The sequence below is a fragment of the Haliotis rufescens genome, unplaced genomic scaffold (genome assembly GCF_023055435.1).
Source record: "Haliotis rufescens isolate VD_foot unplaced genomic scaffold, xgHalRufe1.0.p SCAF_53, whole genome shotgun sequence".
Taxonomy (NCBI): Eukaryota; Metazoa; Mollusca; class Gastropoda; order Lepetellida; family Haliotidae; genus Haliotis; species Haliotis rufescens.
The window spans coordinates 2258648-2276122 of NW_025964257.1; the positions used below are offsets into that span (position 1 = coordinate 2258648).

The 17475-nt window shown below is 41.6% G+C and overlaps 2 protein-coding genes across 3 annotated transcripts in view; both read left to right on the forward strand.

Moving 5' to 3' along the window:
* LOC124119591 (basement membrane-specific heparan sulfate proteoglycan core protein-like) overlaps positions 1–17475 on the forward strand; it is a 189620-nt gene that overhangs the window by 95965 nt on the left and 76180 nt on the right. The window lies entirely within an intron of this gene.
* LOC124125284 lies at positions 11529–15756 on the forward strand. Of its 2 annotated transcripts, none has more exons than XR_007218543.1 (2): positions 11529–11646; positions 15178–15756. XR_007218543.1 is itself a non-coding variant. In XM_048385076.1 (2 exons), the coding sequence occupies exons 1-2, from the start codon at positions 14040–14042 to the stop codon at positions 15621–15623; spliced, it is 495 nt and encodes a 164-aa protein (XP_048241033.1). In that variant the 5' UTR covers positions 13920–14039; the 3' UTR covers positions 15624–15638. The 2 variants fall into 2 exon arrangements, 1 of the variants encoding a protein (XP_048241033.1); XM_048385076.1 differs by lacking the exon at positions 11529–11646 and adding an exon at positions 13920–14088 and having other exon boundaries at positions 15178–15638.

The following is a 17475-nucleotide window of genomic DNA, read 5'->3' on the forward strand; positions in this document are numbered from 1 at the left end:
TTAATGAAGCATCTCATTTGGTGGAAAACATCTTAAAGAGGCATTCCATTTGTACTTTCTGTACACGGACACTGATGTTTTTAGGGATGCATTAAACTCTGGCTGGGGTGTCCATATGAACAGCCCAACAGTTCAGGGGCTATGGCAACCATACAAAAGCAATCTATACGAATTGTCTTGAGATGCAAGCAATCTATAATGATCTTGATGCATGTAAGGACCACTTCTCCTTGATCTTTGTGGCCACAGTATTGGTCTACATCAAGAGAACAAGATGTTTATTAACTATGATAACTACATACAAGCCGTGACAACGGGTATATGTTTAGCTCAATATAGAGCCCAAATCGGATATTTCATGCAGCCAAACAAATCAAGGAAACATCTGACTATTCACACAACCTACTTTTCTATATGTTTGATTCTCTTAAGGCCTTTAATGATTTATTAGTTGATTTACATATATTTTCTCTCAAAACTTGAAGTCATTGGTGGATCTGTCAACCAGTCAATACACTTTCAGTTGATCTAACTGGTGCAGTCAGGATAAATACAATAGACAAAAACTCACATGAGGTACTATAGTTATTGAAAGATAAAAAAGCAGACACCCAGATTCTGATTCAAAACTGTTTTGCTTTGAGCAACCAAGTTGAAAACATGGTGTCTGAAGTTCATGTATATATCGAGGCATTGACAAACACAATTTGAACTAAAACCGGTTAACAGAGATGAGCGATAGACTGGATGATTCGGAATGCTGATATAGAAAAAACAATCTTATTTTTCATGGAATATCAGTTAGGTGCAACTTGGGAACAATATGAAGGAAATATTTGTGACTTTTTATCGGGGTCACCTAAAATGCCTGATGCATGTAGCATTATCATCGACAGAGCCCATCACCTGTATGTGAAAATAATGACTTCCCTATTGTCATAAAGGTTGTCACTGTTGCGTGAATGCCACTTATGGTATGTTGTACCTGTCACATATTGGGAGTTATCTCCCTTGGATCAGTGCGCAGTAAGTTGGTAGCCATTAAAGTGAGTTGTCTGAAAGACACACGTCTCTGTCTCATGACTACATTACGTGGCATAGAGCACGTAACAGTCACCACCACTGACAAAAGTACTATATTCAAAGGGGCTAAGAATCTGCTACAGGACACACAGTACTGGTGACTGAGGATTTCCCCCGTCACATCAGAGAAAACAGACATATGACATTGGTTAACTGAAGCACAAAATGCAGGGAAATGACCAAAAGCAAGGCTCAATAAGTTGATAATCGACAACAAAGTGTTTAAAATGTGATAGAGAGACAAAGACTTTAGTCAAAATCAACCAATCATCCGAGGACCAGAGATGCCAATTTCTCCAACAAACAGGTTTGTTTGGACTCGGAGATAGAGCAGTTCAGGGGAAGGTCACTCTCAATCACCAAAGTAACAACAATCATCTGTGATGAGAAAACCATTGACTATGACATTACTGCCTTTTGTGAATTGTTTGTAAAAATACTGAATGAGTTTCATAATTTCTAAGAATGGTATGAAACTGAAAATTGTTTGAGAGAGAAAACAAAACACTTTATAGAGGTGGTGTGACTATTCTCATTAAATTGAACTGAATATTTGAAGGATACATGTCTAGACATTGTCATGATTTTGAACAATGAATTTGCTTGTAAAGAGCAGTCGATGGAAGTTTGAAAGTGATATAACTTTCTTTTTCACATACCGGTACCTATTGTCAGAATGCTTACCAATCAAAAGAGTGATTTTGATGGAATTGAGCAACTAGAAAACTACGTTCATATTATCTCAGCTGATCACCCAAAACTGTGATATTCTCTCCCGCCGAAGACCTGAATGCAAGAGTTTAAGATCTCATTGATTATATCCCCAATAACAATATTGATTTTATACAGGATGGTATTCGAGGATCAAGTAAAGATGTATAAATTTTAACAATTTTGGGAAGAAATGAATGTATTACTATATTTAATCAAATACTTAAAACTAGACAGTTTCCTTATATGTAGGGAAGAAGTATTATTTGACCCATGTTTAAGGTTGGTACAAGCAAAGACCCAAACAATTACAGGGGATATGCCTGATTCTCTGCAAGGTGTTTACATTCATTTTAAACATCTTGCCTACAGAAAGAGTGTAATTATAAGAACATTATTATTGATTCTACCATGAATTTGGATTTTACTCGATTCTGATTGGTCAATCAGAGGCTATCAAATCACAATAAACCCCTCTGATTGAAACAGCTGGTTTGACGGGCGAGGAAGCTAATATTCATAGAATAATACTATTTTCAGTCATTGTCGGTAGGCATATTTAAATAACTATATCTACAATTACAGGTTACAAAAAGCACAGATGCGGTTACTACAATATTCAAAGGATTTTAGGCAATACATTTCGTGCAGAAAAACACGACAGAAATCAACAAAGGGGATGTATTTACGTTTTGGTGACAACAGAGAGCTTGACATTTTGGCGCTTTTCTATATACGACTGTGAGGGGGCACGGGTGGCCCAGTCGTCTAACTTCCTAACATGCCTAATGTTATATGGACTTGATATTGTAAACAGAACATCAGGATCACCTACATTAAGGACATTTAATTTGAATATTGACTTGGTTATGCTTGAATTATGGGGCCCAGTCGTCTAAGGCGCCGTGATTCGCTGTGCAGAGTTGCGTCCCTTGGGCACGCCAGAAACCCATGATTGTGGGTTCGAATCCCGGTTCGCCCCAATTATGTTTCTAGGTTTGTCAGCACCATACCCGTACTCGTGGGTTTCACCGAATTGGTAAACGTCTGAGACTTGCATCACTCCGGGCTTTCCTCCCACATTAAGCTGACACGCCGTGATATAACTGCATTAATGTTAAAAGCGGCGTTAAACCCAACTCACTCACTTTTTTATTTCTTAATTACAGATTGCCATGTCTAACGCACCCAATCGTTTGGCCATAATGCTTATCTACACAGCTATGCCTAAGGGGAACAATTCACTACCTTCACAAAATAGTATTGTTCAGTTTATGACATCATCAAGTTGAGAGCTTCTGTTCGAATCTCATAAGGCAAAGTTTAATACCTGTGATGCATTTATGACACAAATGTAATTCCAGATAAATCTGACGAGTATGGACAGCCTATGGATTGCAATTTGTTATTGTAACTGAGCATTGCTTGCATGATTATCAGCTAACTGTTGTTTTCCCCCAGATGCTCCTGACATTACCTTCAGCCCTGTGGACACCACAGAGGGACAGCCTCTGACGTTGAAGTGTGAAGCTAGAGGTCGTCCTACCTCATACACCTTCAGAAGATTCATTCAGTACTGGGGAAATACATCAGTTGACAGCCGAGCTGGAACACCGAGTGGAGCTGTCTACACATGGAGTGTTGGTGCTGCCACCTACCTGGACACAGGAGTGTATGAGTGTAGAGTGGACAACACAGTCACAGACAGGAATGATGTGTTAGTACAGAGGAGGAGAGTCAGTGTCAATGTGAGAGGTAGGTTTACTTTGTGCATGATTGAGAGTGGACAACACAGTCACAGACAGGAATGATGTGTTAGTACAGAGGAAGAGAGTCCGTGTCAATGTTAGAGGTAGGTGTACTTTGTGTATGAGTGCAGATTGGACAACACAGCCACAGACATGAATGATGTGTTAGTACAGAGGAAGAGAGTCAGTGTCGAAATTAGAGGTAGGTTTACTTTGTGCATGAGTGTAAAGTGGACAACACACTGCCAGACAGGAATGATGTGTTAGTCTAGAGGAAGAGAGTCAGTGTCAATGTTAGACTTAGGCGAACTTTGTGTATGAGTGTAGGGTGGAATATACAGACACATACAGGAATGATATGTTAGTACAGAGGAAGAGAGTCAGTGTCAAAGTTAGAGGTAGGTGTACTTTGTGTATGAGTGTAGAGTGGACAACACACTGACAGACAGGAATGATGTGTTAGTACAGAGGAAGAGAGTCCGTGTCAATGTTAGAGGTAGGTGTACTTTGTGTATGAGTGTAGAGTGGACAACACAGTCACAGACAGGAATGATGTGTCAGTACAGAGGAAGAGAGTCAGTGTCAATGTTAGAGCTAGGTGTACTTGTGCATGAGTGTAAAGTGGACAATACAGTCACATACAGGAATGATATGTTAGTACAGACGAAGAGAGTCAGTGTCAATGTTAGAGGTAGGTGTACTTTGTGTATGAGTGCAGATTGGACAACACAGCCACAGACATGAATGATGTGTTAGTACAGAGGAAGAGGGTCAGTGTCAATGTTAGAGGTAGGTGTACTTTGTGTATGAGTGCAGATTGGACAACACAGCCACAGACATGAATGATGTGTTAGTACAGAGGAAGAGGGTCAGTGTCAATGTTAGAGGTAGGCGTACTTTGTGTATGAGTGCAGATTGGACAACACAGCCACAGACATGAATGATGTGTTAGTACAGAGGAAGAAGGTCAGTGTCAATGTTAGAGGTAGGTGTACTTTGTGTATGAGTGCAGATTGGACAACACAGCCACAGACATGAATGATGTGTTAGTACAGAGGAAGAGGGTCAGTGTCAATGTTAGAGGTAGGCGTACTTTGTGTATGAGTGTGGACAACACACTGACAGACAGGAATGATGTGTTAGTACAGAGGAAGAGATTCAGTGTCGAATTTAGAGGTAGGTTTACTTTGTTCATGAGTGTAAAGTGGACAACACACTGACAGACAGGAATGATGTGTTAGTCTAGAGGAAGAGAGTCCGTGTCAATGTTAGAGGTAGGTGTACTTTGTGTATGAGTGTAGGGTGGACAATACAGTCACAGACAGGAATGATGTGTTAGTACAGAGGAAGAGAGTCAGTGTCAGTGTCAGAGGTAGGTTTACTTTGTGCATGATTGAGAGTGGACAAAACAGTCACAGACAGGAATGATGTGTTAGTACAGTGGAAGAGAGTCCGTGTCAATGTTAGAGGTAGGTGTACTTTGTGTATGAGTGCAGATTGGACAACACACTGACAGACAGGAATGATATGTTAGTACAGAGGAATAGAGTCAGTGTCGAAGTTAGAGGTAGGTTTACTTTGTGCATGAGTGTAAAGTGGACAACACACTGCCAGACAGGAATGATGTGTTAGTCTAAAGGAAGAGAGTCAGTGTCAATGTTAGACTTAGGCGTACTTTGTGTATAAGTGTAGGGTGGACAACACAGTCACAGACAGGAATGATGTGTTAGTACAGAGGAAGAGAGTCAGTGTCAATGTTAGAGGTAGGTGTACTTTGTGTATGTGTGTAGAATGGACACCACAGTCACAGACAGGAATGATGTGTTAGTACAGAGGAAGAGAGTCCGTGTCAATGTTAGAGGTAGGTGTACTTTGTGTATGAGTGCAGATTGGACAACACAGCCACAGACATGAATGATGTGTTAGTACAGAGGAAGAGAGTCAGTGTCGAAATTAGAGGTAGGTTTACTTTGTGCATGAGTGTAAAGTGGACAACACACTGCCAGACAGGAATGATGTGTTAGTCTAGAGGAAGAGAGTCAGTGTCAATGTTAGACTTAGGCGAACTTTGTGTATGAGTGTAGGGTGGAATATACAGACACATACAGGAATGATATGTTAGTACAGAGGAAGAGAGTCAGTGTCAAAGTTAGAGGTAGGTGTACTTTGTGTATGAGTGTAGAGTGGACAACACACTGACAGACAGGAATGATGTGTTAGTACAGAGGAAGAGAGTCCGTGTCAATGTTAGAGGTAGGTGTACTTTGTGTATGAGTGTAGAGTGGACAACACAGTCACAGACAGGAATGATGTGTCAGTACATAGGAAGAGAGTCAGTGTCAATGTTAGAGCTAGGTGTACTTGTGCATGAGTGTAAAGTGGACAATACAGTCACATACAGGAATGATATGTTAGTACAGACGAAGAGAGTCAGTGTCAATGTTAGAGGTAGGTGTACTTTGTGTATGAGTGCAGATTGGACAACACAGCCACAGACATGAATGATGTGTTAGTACAGAGGAAGAGGGTCAGTGTCAATGTTAGAGGTAGGTGTACTTTGTGTATGAGTGCAGATTGGACAACACAGCCACAGACATGAATGATGTGTTAGTACAGAGGAAGAGGGTCAGTGTCAATGTTAGAGGTAGGCGTACTTTGTGTATGAGTGCAGATTGGACAACACAGCCACAGACATGAATGATGTGTTAGTACAGAGGAAGAGGGTCAGTGTCAATGTTAGAGGTAGGTGTACTTTGTGTATGAGTGCAGATTGGACAACACAGCCACTGACATGAATGATGTGTTAGTACAGAGGAAGAGGGTCAGTGTCAATGTTAGAGGTAGGCGTACTTTGTGTATGAGTGTGGACAACACACTGACAGACAGGAATGATGTGTTAGTACAGAGGAAGAGATTCAGTGTCGAAGTTAGAGGTAGGTTTACTTTGTTCATGAGTGTAAAGTGGACAACGCACTGCCAGACAGGAATGATGTGTTAGTCTAGAGGAAGAGAGTCCGTGTCAATGTTAGAGGTAGGTGTACTTTGTGTATGAGTGTAGGGTGGACAATACAGTCACAGACAGGAATGATGTGTTAGTACAGAGGAAGAGAGTCAGTGTCAGTGTTAGAGGTAGGTTTACTTTGTGCATGATTGAGAGTGGACAAAACAGTCACAGACAGGAATGATGTGTTAGTACAGTGGAAGAGAGTCCGTGTCAATGTTAGAGGTAGGTGTACTTTGTGTATGAGTGCAGATTGGACAACACACTGACAGACAGGAATGATATGTTAGTACAGAGGAATAGAGTCAGTGTCGAAGTTAGAGGTAGGTTTACTTTGTGCATGAGTGTAAAGTGGACAACACACTGCCAGACAGGAATGATGTGTTAGTCTAAAGGAAGAGAGTCAGTGTCAAAGTTAGACTTAGGCGTACTTTGTGTATAAGTGTAGGGTGGACAACACAGTCACAGACAGGAATGATGTGTTAGTACAGAGGAAGAGAGTCAGTATCAATGTTAGAGGTAGGTGTACTTTGTGTATGTGTGTAGAATGGACACCACAGTCACAGACAGGAATGATGTGTTAGTACAGAGGAAGAGAGTCCGTGTCAATGTTAGAGGTAGGTGTACTTTGTGTATGAGTGCAGATTGGACAACACAGCCACAGACATGAATGATGTGTTAGTACAGAGGAAGAGAGTCAGTGTCGAAATTAGAGGTAGGTTTACTTTGTGCATGAGTGTAAAGTGGACAACACACTGCCAGACAGGAATGATGTGTTAGTCTAGAGGAAGAGAGTCAGTGTCAATGTTAGACTTAGGCGAACTTTGTGTATGAGTGTAGGGTGGAATATACAGACACATACAGGAATGATATGTTAGTACAGAGGAAGAGAGTCAGTGTCAAAGTTAGAGGTAGGTGTACTTTGTGTATGAGTGTAGAGTGGACAACACAGTCACAGACAGGAATGATGTGTCAGTACAGAGGAAGAGAGTCAGTGTCAATGTTAGAGGTAGGTGTACTTTGTGTATGAGTGCAGATTGGACAACACAGCCACAGACATGAATGATGTGTTAGTACAGAGGAAGAGGGTCAGTGTCAATGTTAGAGGTAGGTGTACTTTGTGTATGAGTGCAGATTGGACAACACAGCCACAGACATGAATGATGTGTTAGTACAGAGGAAGAGGGTCAGTGTCAATGTTAGAGGTAGGCGTACTTTGTGTATGAGTGCAGATTGGACAACACAGCCACAGACATGAATGATGTGTTAGTACAGAGGAAGAGGGTCAGTGTCAATGTTAGAGGTAGGTGTACTTTGTGTATGAGTGCAGATTGGACAACACAGCCACAGACATGAATGATGTGTTAGTACAGAGGAAGAGGGTCAGTGTCAATGTTAGAGGTAGGCGTACTTTGTGTATGAGTGTGGACAACACACTGACAGACAGGAATGATGTGTTAGTACAGAGGAAGAGATTCAGTGTCGAAGTTAGAGGTAGGTTTACTTTGTTCATGAGTGTAAAGTGGACAACACACTGCCAGACAGGAATGATGTGTTAGTCTAGAGGAAGAGAGTCCGTGTCAATGTTAGAGGTAGGTGTACTTTGTGTATGAGTGTAGGGTGGACAATACAGTCACAGACAGGAATGATGTGTTAGTACAGAGGAAGAGAGTCAGTGTCAGTGTTAGAGGTAGGTTTACTTTGTGCATGATTGAGAGTGGACAAAACAGTCACAGACAGGAATGATGTGTTAGTACAGTGGAAGAGAGTCCGTGTCAATGTTAGAGGTAGGTGTACTTTGTGTATGAGTGCAGATTGGACAACACACTGACAGACAGGAATGATATGTTAGTACAGAGGAATAGAGTCAGTGTCGAAGTTAGAGGTAGGTTTACTTTGTGCATGAGTGTAGAGTGGACAACACACTGACAGACAGGAATGATGTGTTAGTCTAAAGGAAGAGAGTCAGTGTCAAAGTTAGACTTAGGCGTACTTTGTGTATAAGTGTAGGGTGGACAACACAGTCACAGACAGGAATGATGTGTTAGTACAGAGGAAGAGAGTCAGTGTCAATGTTAGAGGTAGGTGTACTTTGTGTATGTGTGTAGAATGGACACCACAGTCACAGACAGGAATGATGTGTTAGTACAGAGGAAGAGAGTCCGTGTCAATGTTAGAGGTAGGTGTACTTTGTGTATGAGTGCAGATTGGACAACACAGCCACAGACATGAATGATGTGTTAGTACAGAGGAAGAGAGTCAGTGTCGAAATTAGAGGTAGGTTTACTTTGTGCATGAGTGTAAAGTGGACAACACACTGCCAGACAGGAATGATGTGTTAGTCTAGAGGAAGAGAGTCAGTGTCAATGTTAGACTTAGGCGAACTTTGTGTATGAGTGTAGGGTGGAATATACAGACACATACAGGAATGATATGTTAGTACAGAGGAAGAGAGTCAGTGTCAAAGTTAGAGGTAGGTGTACTTTGTGTATGAGTGTAGAGTGGACAACACAGTCACAGACAGGAATGATGTGTCAGTACAGAGGAAGAGAGTCAGTGTCAATGTTAGAGGTAGGTGTACTTTGTGTATGAGTGCAGATTGGACAACACAGCCACAGACATGAATGATGTGTTAGTACAGAGGAAGAGGGTCAGTGTCAATGTTAGAGGTAGGTGTACTTTGTGTATGAGTGCAGATTGGACAACACAGCCACAGACATGAATGATGTGTTAGTACAGAGGAAGAGGGTCAGTGTCAATGTTAGAGGTAGGTGTACTTTGTGTATGAGTGCAGATTGGACAACACAGCCACAGACATGAATGATGTGTTAGTACAGAGGAAGAGGGTCAGTGTCAATGTTAGAGGTAGGCGTACTTTGTGTATGAGTGTGGACAACACACTGACAGACAGGAATGATGTGTTAGTACAGAGGAAGAGATTCAGTGTCGAAGTTAGAGGTAGGTTTACTTTGTTCTTGAGTGTAAAGTGGACAACACACTGCCAGACAGGAATGATGTGTTAGTCTAGAGGAAGAGAGTCCGTGTCAATGTTAGAGGTAGGTGTACTTTGTGTATGAGTGTAGGGTGGACAATACAGTCACAGACAGGAATGATGTGTTAGTACAGAGGAAGAGAGTCAGTGTCAGTGTTAGAGGTAGGTTTACTTTGTGCATGATTGAGAGTGGACAAAACAGTCACAGACAGGAATGATGTGTTAGTACAGTGGAAGAGAGTCCGTGTGAATGTTAGAGGTAGGTGTACTTTGTGTATGAGTGCAGATTGGACAACACACTGACAGACAGGAATGATATGTTAGTACAGAGGAATAGAGTCAGTGTCGAAGTTAGAGGTAGGTTTACTTTGTGCATGAGTGTAGAGTGGACAACACACTGACAGACAGGAATGATGTGTTAGTCTAAAGGAAGAGAGTCAGTGTCAAAGTTAGACTTAGGCGTACTTTGTGTATAAGTGTAGGGTGGACAACACAGTCACAGACAGGAATGATGTGTTAGTACAGAGGAAGAGAGTCAGTGTCAATGTTAGAGGTAGGTGTACTTTGTGTATGTGTGTAGAATGGACACCACAGTCACAGACAGGAATGATGTGTTAGTACAGAGGAAGAGAGTCCGTGTCAATGTTAGAGGTAGGTGTACTTTGTGTATGAGTGCAGATTGGACAACACAGCCACAGACATGAATGATGTGTTAGTACAGAGGAAGAGAGTCAGTGTCGAAATTAGAGGTAGGTTTACTTTGTGCATGAGTGTAAAGTGGACAACACACTGCCAGACAGGAATGATGTGTTAGTCTAGAGGAAGAGAGTCAGTGTCAATGTTAGACTTAGGCGAACTTTGTGTATGAGTGTAGGGTGGAATATACAGACACATACAGGAATGATATGTTAGTACAGAGGAAGAGAGTCAGTGTCAAAGTTAGAGGTAGGTGTACTTTGTGTATGAGTGTAGAGTGGACAACACAGTCACAGACAGGAATGATGTGTCAGTACAGAGGAAGAGAGTCAGTGTCAATGTTAGAGGTAGGTGTACTTTGTGTATGAGTGCAGATTGGACAACACAGCCACAGACATGAATGATGTGTTAGTACAGAGGAAGAGGGTCAGTGTCAATGTTAGAGGTAGGTGTACTTTGTGTATGAGTGCAGATTGGACAACACAGCCACAGACATGAATGATGTGTTAGTACAGAGGAAGAGGGTCAGTGTCAATGTTAGAGGTAGGCGTACTTTGTGTATGAGTGCAGATTGGACAACACAGCCACAGACATGAATGATGTGTTAGTACAGAGGAAGAGGGTCAGTGTCAATGTTAGAGGTAGGTGTACTTTGTGTATGAGTGCAGATTGGACAACACAGCCACAGACATGAATGATGTGTTAGTACAGAGGAAGAGGGTCAGTGTCAATGTTAGAGGTAGGCGTACTTTGTGTATGAGTGTGGACAACACACTGACAGACAGGAATGATGTGTTAGTACAGAGGAAGAGATTCAGTGTCGAAGTTAGAGGTAGGTTTACTTTGTTCTTGAGTGTAAAGTGGACAACACACTGCCAGACAGGAATGATGTGTTAGTCTAGAGGAAGAGAGTCCGTGTCAATGTTAGAGGTAGGTGTACTTTGTGTATGAGTGCAGATTGGACAACACAGCCACAGACATGAATGATGTGTTAGTACAGAGGAAGAGGGTCAGTGTCAATGTTAGAGGTAGGTGTACTTTGTGTATGAGTGCAGATTGGACAACACAGCCACAGACATGAATGATGTGTTAGTACAGAGGAAGAGGGTCAGTGTCAATGTTAGAGGTAGGCGTACTTTGTGTATGAGTGTGGACAACACACTGACAGACAGGAATGATGTGTTAGTACAGAGGAAGAGATTCAGTGTCGAAGTTAGAGGTAGGTTTACTTTGTTCTTGAGTGTAAAGTGGACAACACACTGCCAGACAGGAATGATGTGTTAGTCTAGAGGAAGAGAGTCCGTGTCAATGTTAGAGGTAGGTGTACTTTGTGTATGAGTGTAGGGTGGACAATACAGTCACAGACAGGAATGATGTGTTAGTACAGAGGAAGAGAGTCAGTGTCAGTGTTAGAGGTAGGTTTACTTTGTGCATGATTGAGAGTGGACAAAACAGTCACAGACAGGAATGATGTGTTAGTACAGTGGAAGAGAGTCCGTGTCAATGTTAGAGGTAGGTGTACTTTGTGTATGAGTGCAGATTGGACAACACACTGACAGACAGGAATGATATGTTAGTACAGAGGAATAGAGTCAGTGTCGAAGTTAGAGGTAGGTTTACTTTGTGCATGAGTGTAAAGTGGACAACACACTGACAGACAGGAATGATGTGTTAGTCTAAAGGAAGAGAGTCAGTGTCAATGTTAGACTTAGGCGTACTTTGTGTATAAGTGTAGGGTGGACAACACAGTCACAGACAGGAATGATGTGTTAGTACAGAGGAAGAGAGTCAGTGTCAATGTTAGAGGTAGGTGTACTTTGTGTATGTGTGTAGAATGGACACCACAGTCACAGACAGGAATGATCTGTTAGTACAGAGGAAGAGTGTCCGTGTCAATGTTAGAGGTAGGTGTACTTTGTGTATGAGTGCAGATTGGACAACACAGCCACAGACATGAATGATGTGTTAGTACAGAGGAAGAGAGTCAGTGTCGAAATTAGAGGTAGGTTTACTTTGTGCATGAGTGTAAAGTGGACAACACACTGCCAGACAGGAATGATGTGTTAGTCTAGAGGAAGAGAGTCAGTGTCAATGTTAGACTTAGGCGAACTTTGTGTATGAGTGTAGGGTGGAATATACAGACACATACAGGAATGATATGTTAGTACAGAGGAAGAGAGTCAGTGTCAAAGTTAGAGGTAGGTGTACTTTGTGTATGAGTGTAGAGTGGACAACACAGTCACAGACAGGAATGATGTGTCAGTACAGAGGAAGAGAGTCAGTGTCAATGTTAGAGGTAGGTGTACTTTGTGTATGAGTGCAGATTGGACAACACAGCCACAGACATGAATGATGTGTTAGTACAGAGGAAGAGGGTCAGTGTCAATGTTAGAGGTAGGTGTACTTTGTGTATGAGTGCAGATTGGACAACACAGCCACAGACATGAATGATGTGTTAGTACAGAGGAAGAGGGTCAGTGTCAATGTTAGAGGTAGGCGTACTTTGTGTATGAGTGCAGATTGGACAACACAGCCACAGACATGAATGATGTGTTAGTACAGAGGAAGAGGGTCAGTGTCAATGTTAGAGGTAGGTGTACTTTGTGTATGAGTGCAGATTGGACAACACAGCCACAGACATGAATGATGTGTTAGTACAGAGGAAGAGGGTCAGTGTCAATGTTAGAGGTAGGCGTACTTTGTGTATGAGTGTGGACAACACACTGACAGACAGGAATGATGTGTTAGTACAGAGGAAGAGATTCAGTGTCGAAGTTAGAGGTAGGTTTACTTTGTTCTTGAGTGTAAAGTGGACAACACACTGCCAGACAGGAATGATGTGTTAGTCTAGAGGAAGAGAGTCCGTGTCAATGTTAGAGGTAGGTGTACTTTGTGTATGAGTGTAGGGTGGACAATACAGTCACAGACAGGAATGATGTGTTAGTACAGAGGAAGAGAGTCAGTGTCAATGTTAGAGGTAGGTTTACTTTGTGCATGATTGAGAGTGGACAAAACAGTCACAGACAGGAATGATGTGTTAGTACAGTGGAAGAGAGTCCGTGTCAATGTTAGAGGTAGGTGTACTTTGTGTATGAGTGCAGATTGGACAACACACTGACAGACAGGAATGATATGTTAGTACAGAGGAATAGAGTCAGTGTCGAAGTTAGAGGTAGGTTTACTTTGTGCATGAGTGTAAAGTGGACAACACACTGACAGACAGGAATGATGTGTTAGTCTAAAGGAAGAGAGTCAGTGTCAATGTTAGACTTAGGCGTACTTTGTGTATAAGTGTAGGGTGGACAACACAGTCACAGACAGGAATGATGTGTTAGTACAGAGGAAGAGAGTCAGTGTCAATGTTAGAGGTAGGTGTACTTTGTGTATGTGTGTAGAATGGACACCACAGTCACAGACAGGAATGATCTGTTAGTACAGAGGAAGAGTGTCAGTGTCAATGTTAGAGGTAGGTGTACTTTATGTATGAGTGTAGAGTGGACAACACACTAACAGACAGGAATGATATGTTAGTACCGAGGAATAGAGTCAGTGTCGAAGTTAGAGGTAGGTTTACTTGTGCATGAGTGTAAAGTTGACAATACAGTCACATACAGGAATGATATGTTAGTACAGAGGAAGAAAGTTAGTGTCAAAGTTAAAGGAAGGTTCACTTTGTGTATGATTGTAGAGTGGACAACACACTGACAGACAGGAATGATATGTTAGTACAGAGGAAGAGAGTCAGTGTCAATGTTAGAGGTAGGTGTACTTTGTGTATGAGTGTAGGGTGGACAACACAGTCACAGACATGAATGATGTGTTAGTACAGAGGAAGAGAGTCAGTGTCAATGTTAGAGGTAGGTTTACTTTGTGTATGAGTGTAGAGTGGACAATACAGTCACAGACAGGAATGATCTGTTAGTACAGAGGAAGAAAGTCCGTGTCAATGTTAGAGGTAGGCGTACTTTGTGTATGAGTGTAGAGTGGACAACACACTTACAGACAGGAATGATATGTTAGTACAGAGGAATAGAGTCAGTGTCGAAGTTAGAGGTAGGTTTACTTGTGCATGAGTGTAAAGTGGACAATACAGTCACATACAGGAATGATATGTTAGTACAGAGGAAGAAAGTTAGTGTCAAAGTTAAAGGAAGGTGTACTTTGTGTATGATTGTAGAGTGAACAACACACTGACAGACAGGAATGATATGTTAGTACAGAGGAAGAGAGTCAGTGTAAATGTTAGAGGTAGGTTTACTTTGTGTATGAGTGTAGAGTGGACAACACACTGACAGACAGGAATGATATGTTAGTACAGAGGAAGAGAGTCCGTGTCAATGTTAGAGGTAGGTTTACTTTGTGTATGAGTGTAGAGTGGACAACACACTGACAGACAGGAATGATATGTTAGTACAGAGGAAGAGAGTCCGTGTCAATGTTAGAGGTAGGTGTGCTTTGTGTATGTGTGTAGAGTGGACAACACAGTCACAGACATGAATGATGTCTTAGTACAGAGTAAGAGAGTCAGTGTCAATGTTAGAGGTAGGTGTACTTTGTGTATGGGTGTAGAGTGGACAACACAGTCACAGGCAGGACTGAAGTGTTAGTACAGAGGAAGAGAGTCTGTGTCAGTGTTAGAGGTATGTTTGAACTATATTGGCTACTGTCACTCTCCGACTGACACATCACTTACCCTGTGATGTAATAAATATTAATGCGCGCATTGCAGGAAAACTTGCAATGTTTCGGTAATGTTTGTGAGAGATTGAAAGCGATTTTCAAGCACAGAATTGAATGTGTTTGGGGATTGGGATTGAAAATATCCTGTATCCTAAGATCGCTAAATACAATGTTTATTCCTAATACAGGATATTTACCATCCCCAAACACAGAAGCATGATAACCTCTATGTATTTTTTCGAGGCTTCATTGTTTTCCTGTTCCAGCACGTCCAAAGTTCACTGATGATTCTGAACAAAGATTCGGTGCTGAAGTAGGAACAAACACAACAGTGGTCCAGAGTTTCTACAACAGTGACCTGAATTACACATCCTATAACTGGACATTTGGACAGCTGGACACCCCCGTCAACAGGTCAGGCTCAGTCAGGTCAAGTAAGGTGACACTGCGGAAGAACAACAAGGAGGTGCAGCATGCTGGCTTCAGTGTGTCTCTGGAGATCCAGAACTTCCAGGAACAGGACATCGGGGTCTACACAGTCACTGTGTGTAATGTAGTGGGCTGTAATTCATCAGAGGTCAACTTGGCAGCATCAGGTAGAAACTGTATTGTTTATGCAGTGAATGAGTGCGTATGGTTTTATGCCTCTTTCAGAAATATTCCAGCAACATCTCGACACCAGAAATGGACCTCTCACATTGGACCCATGTGAGGAATCGAACCCGGATCTTCGGTGTAACAAATGCAGTATTGTTCAAGTGAACACAAACACGTATAATGCTTAGGTAACCTAGTTGGTTGTAAATGATCGGAGGTTTACTTGACAGTAGGAGGTAATTCCATTGTATGCTATAAACTCAAATTAAAGACTAATGTTTTTACTCTCATACAATTTGATTCGTTTTTTTTACATAAATCCACACAAAACTTTGTTGACATTTTTGAAAAAAAGTTCTTTTTATACACAATCGGAATTTTCCAAAGGAAAAGAACAACATGAAGGACATTAAGTTCCAGAAGAATGAGTTGTTAAATCAAACATTATGTTCGAAACTGGGATATACGAGTTAAAACTGATATGTCTACGTAAAACTCATTTTCCCATTACAATTCAACTGCTGTCCTCTAACTAGATATCACACTATAGTCTATTGATTTTCGTTAGTGCAAAACGTCCAAACAAAATCCTTTCCATATCCAATAAAAATGTATGCTTAAAGAAGAGTCGATTGTACGATTCCGACTATAACATGAGCGTGTAAATTGTTTGCTTTTGTTTGAACCTTGCAATTGGTTTCATCAGTGGTATGCAAATGACTTTATTTTAATTAATCAACGTATTTATTTGACCTTCAGGGTGTGAGGGAATAGAAGCAATGGAACAGAGGTTGCAATTGTATGCTGTTTGGATCCTAGCACGGATAGTATGCAGGTTGTATATTATGGCGATGACATTGCTGTGATTGTGCCTGTTGAAATATTCTGATGCTGATCGAACTGTGGACGTAGGCATATGTACACAAATGCTTGTGTTTTCACGCATAGAACACAACAATTCATACGCTGTACGTTTCCATCTTTGCCGCTAGTATATTGTTTAATGACATTTATTATTTCTTTACCCAGGACCTCCGTTGGTCCCCCTGGAGTTTAAGGCTGTCAACACCACACTGAACAGCATCCTGCTTAGATGGAAGTCTAACTACCCTGGGGGAGATTACACACAGAAATTCCTCCTGTACTACAGAGTGGAGACGCCAGGGGATTGGGAGACGCAGGAGTTTGAGGACAACCCCGGGGGATACGTATACGCTGACGTCGCAGGCCTCCAGTCAGGAACTCGGTATGAGTTCAAGGTGATGGCCAGGAATACCAGGGAGGAGAACAGCGAGGGGCCCTTCACACAGGTCGAGTCACAGGAAACAAAAAGTAAATATGATATATTAAACATATTAGTTTATGAAGACTTGAAAATGTTTTACATGACTTTACACACTCAGAGTAGTGTTTGTTATTCTAGTCAGGTTTGTCAGTAACACTATCTAAATGTAACTTGCAATGTAATGGAAAAATTGACATATGTGTTTATATTTATCTATCACCAGGAAATCCAGACAATTCTGGTGTGTCTGCGTCATCAATTGGAATTGGCCTTGGTGTAGGGCTGGGGATATGCATCATTGTTATCATAGCAGCACTCCTCTATCTTAGAAGACGTCACCTATTGTCAACACATGATCAAGGTAATGTGAACGTCGATGTTGGTTTTTCTGCAGTTCTCCGATCTATTCTTTCAGTGAAACATTATCAGGCAAAGAAACTATACCTGTGTTTCTTGCACGCCTGAAGGAAGCGAATCTGCGCAGGGAATTGTGGAGCCGTAGATAATTATGCCACACATTGCAGCCATCAATCATCAAGTTTTTATGACAAAGAGAAAGCAACCTCCTTAAGCCACGACGCGGTTGTGCAACTTGTGCGCCTCTGCATAACTGAACTAGTAGCACTTGAAACGTATATCAGTCATAGGCAGGTGTGATCTCACTGTCAACTATTCATATGAT

What these genes read in the sequence shown, in the direction of transcription:
- LOC124125284 (XM_048385076.1), top strand. Translation starts at nt 14,040, where the DNA reads ATGAATGATGTGTTAGTACAGAGGAAGAGAGTCAGTGTCAATGTTAGA. An exon ending in AGTCAGTGTCAATGTTAGAG is followed by an intron (nt 14,089 to 15,177) that starts GTAGGTTTACTT and finishes TTCCTGTTCCAG; the next exon opens with CACGTCCAAAGTTCACTGAT.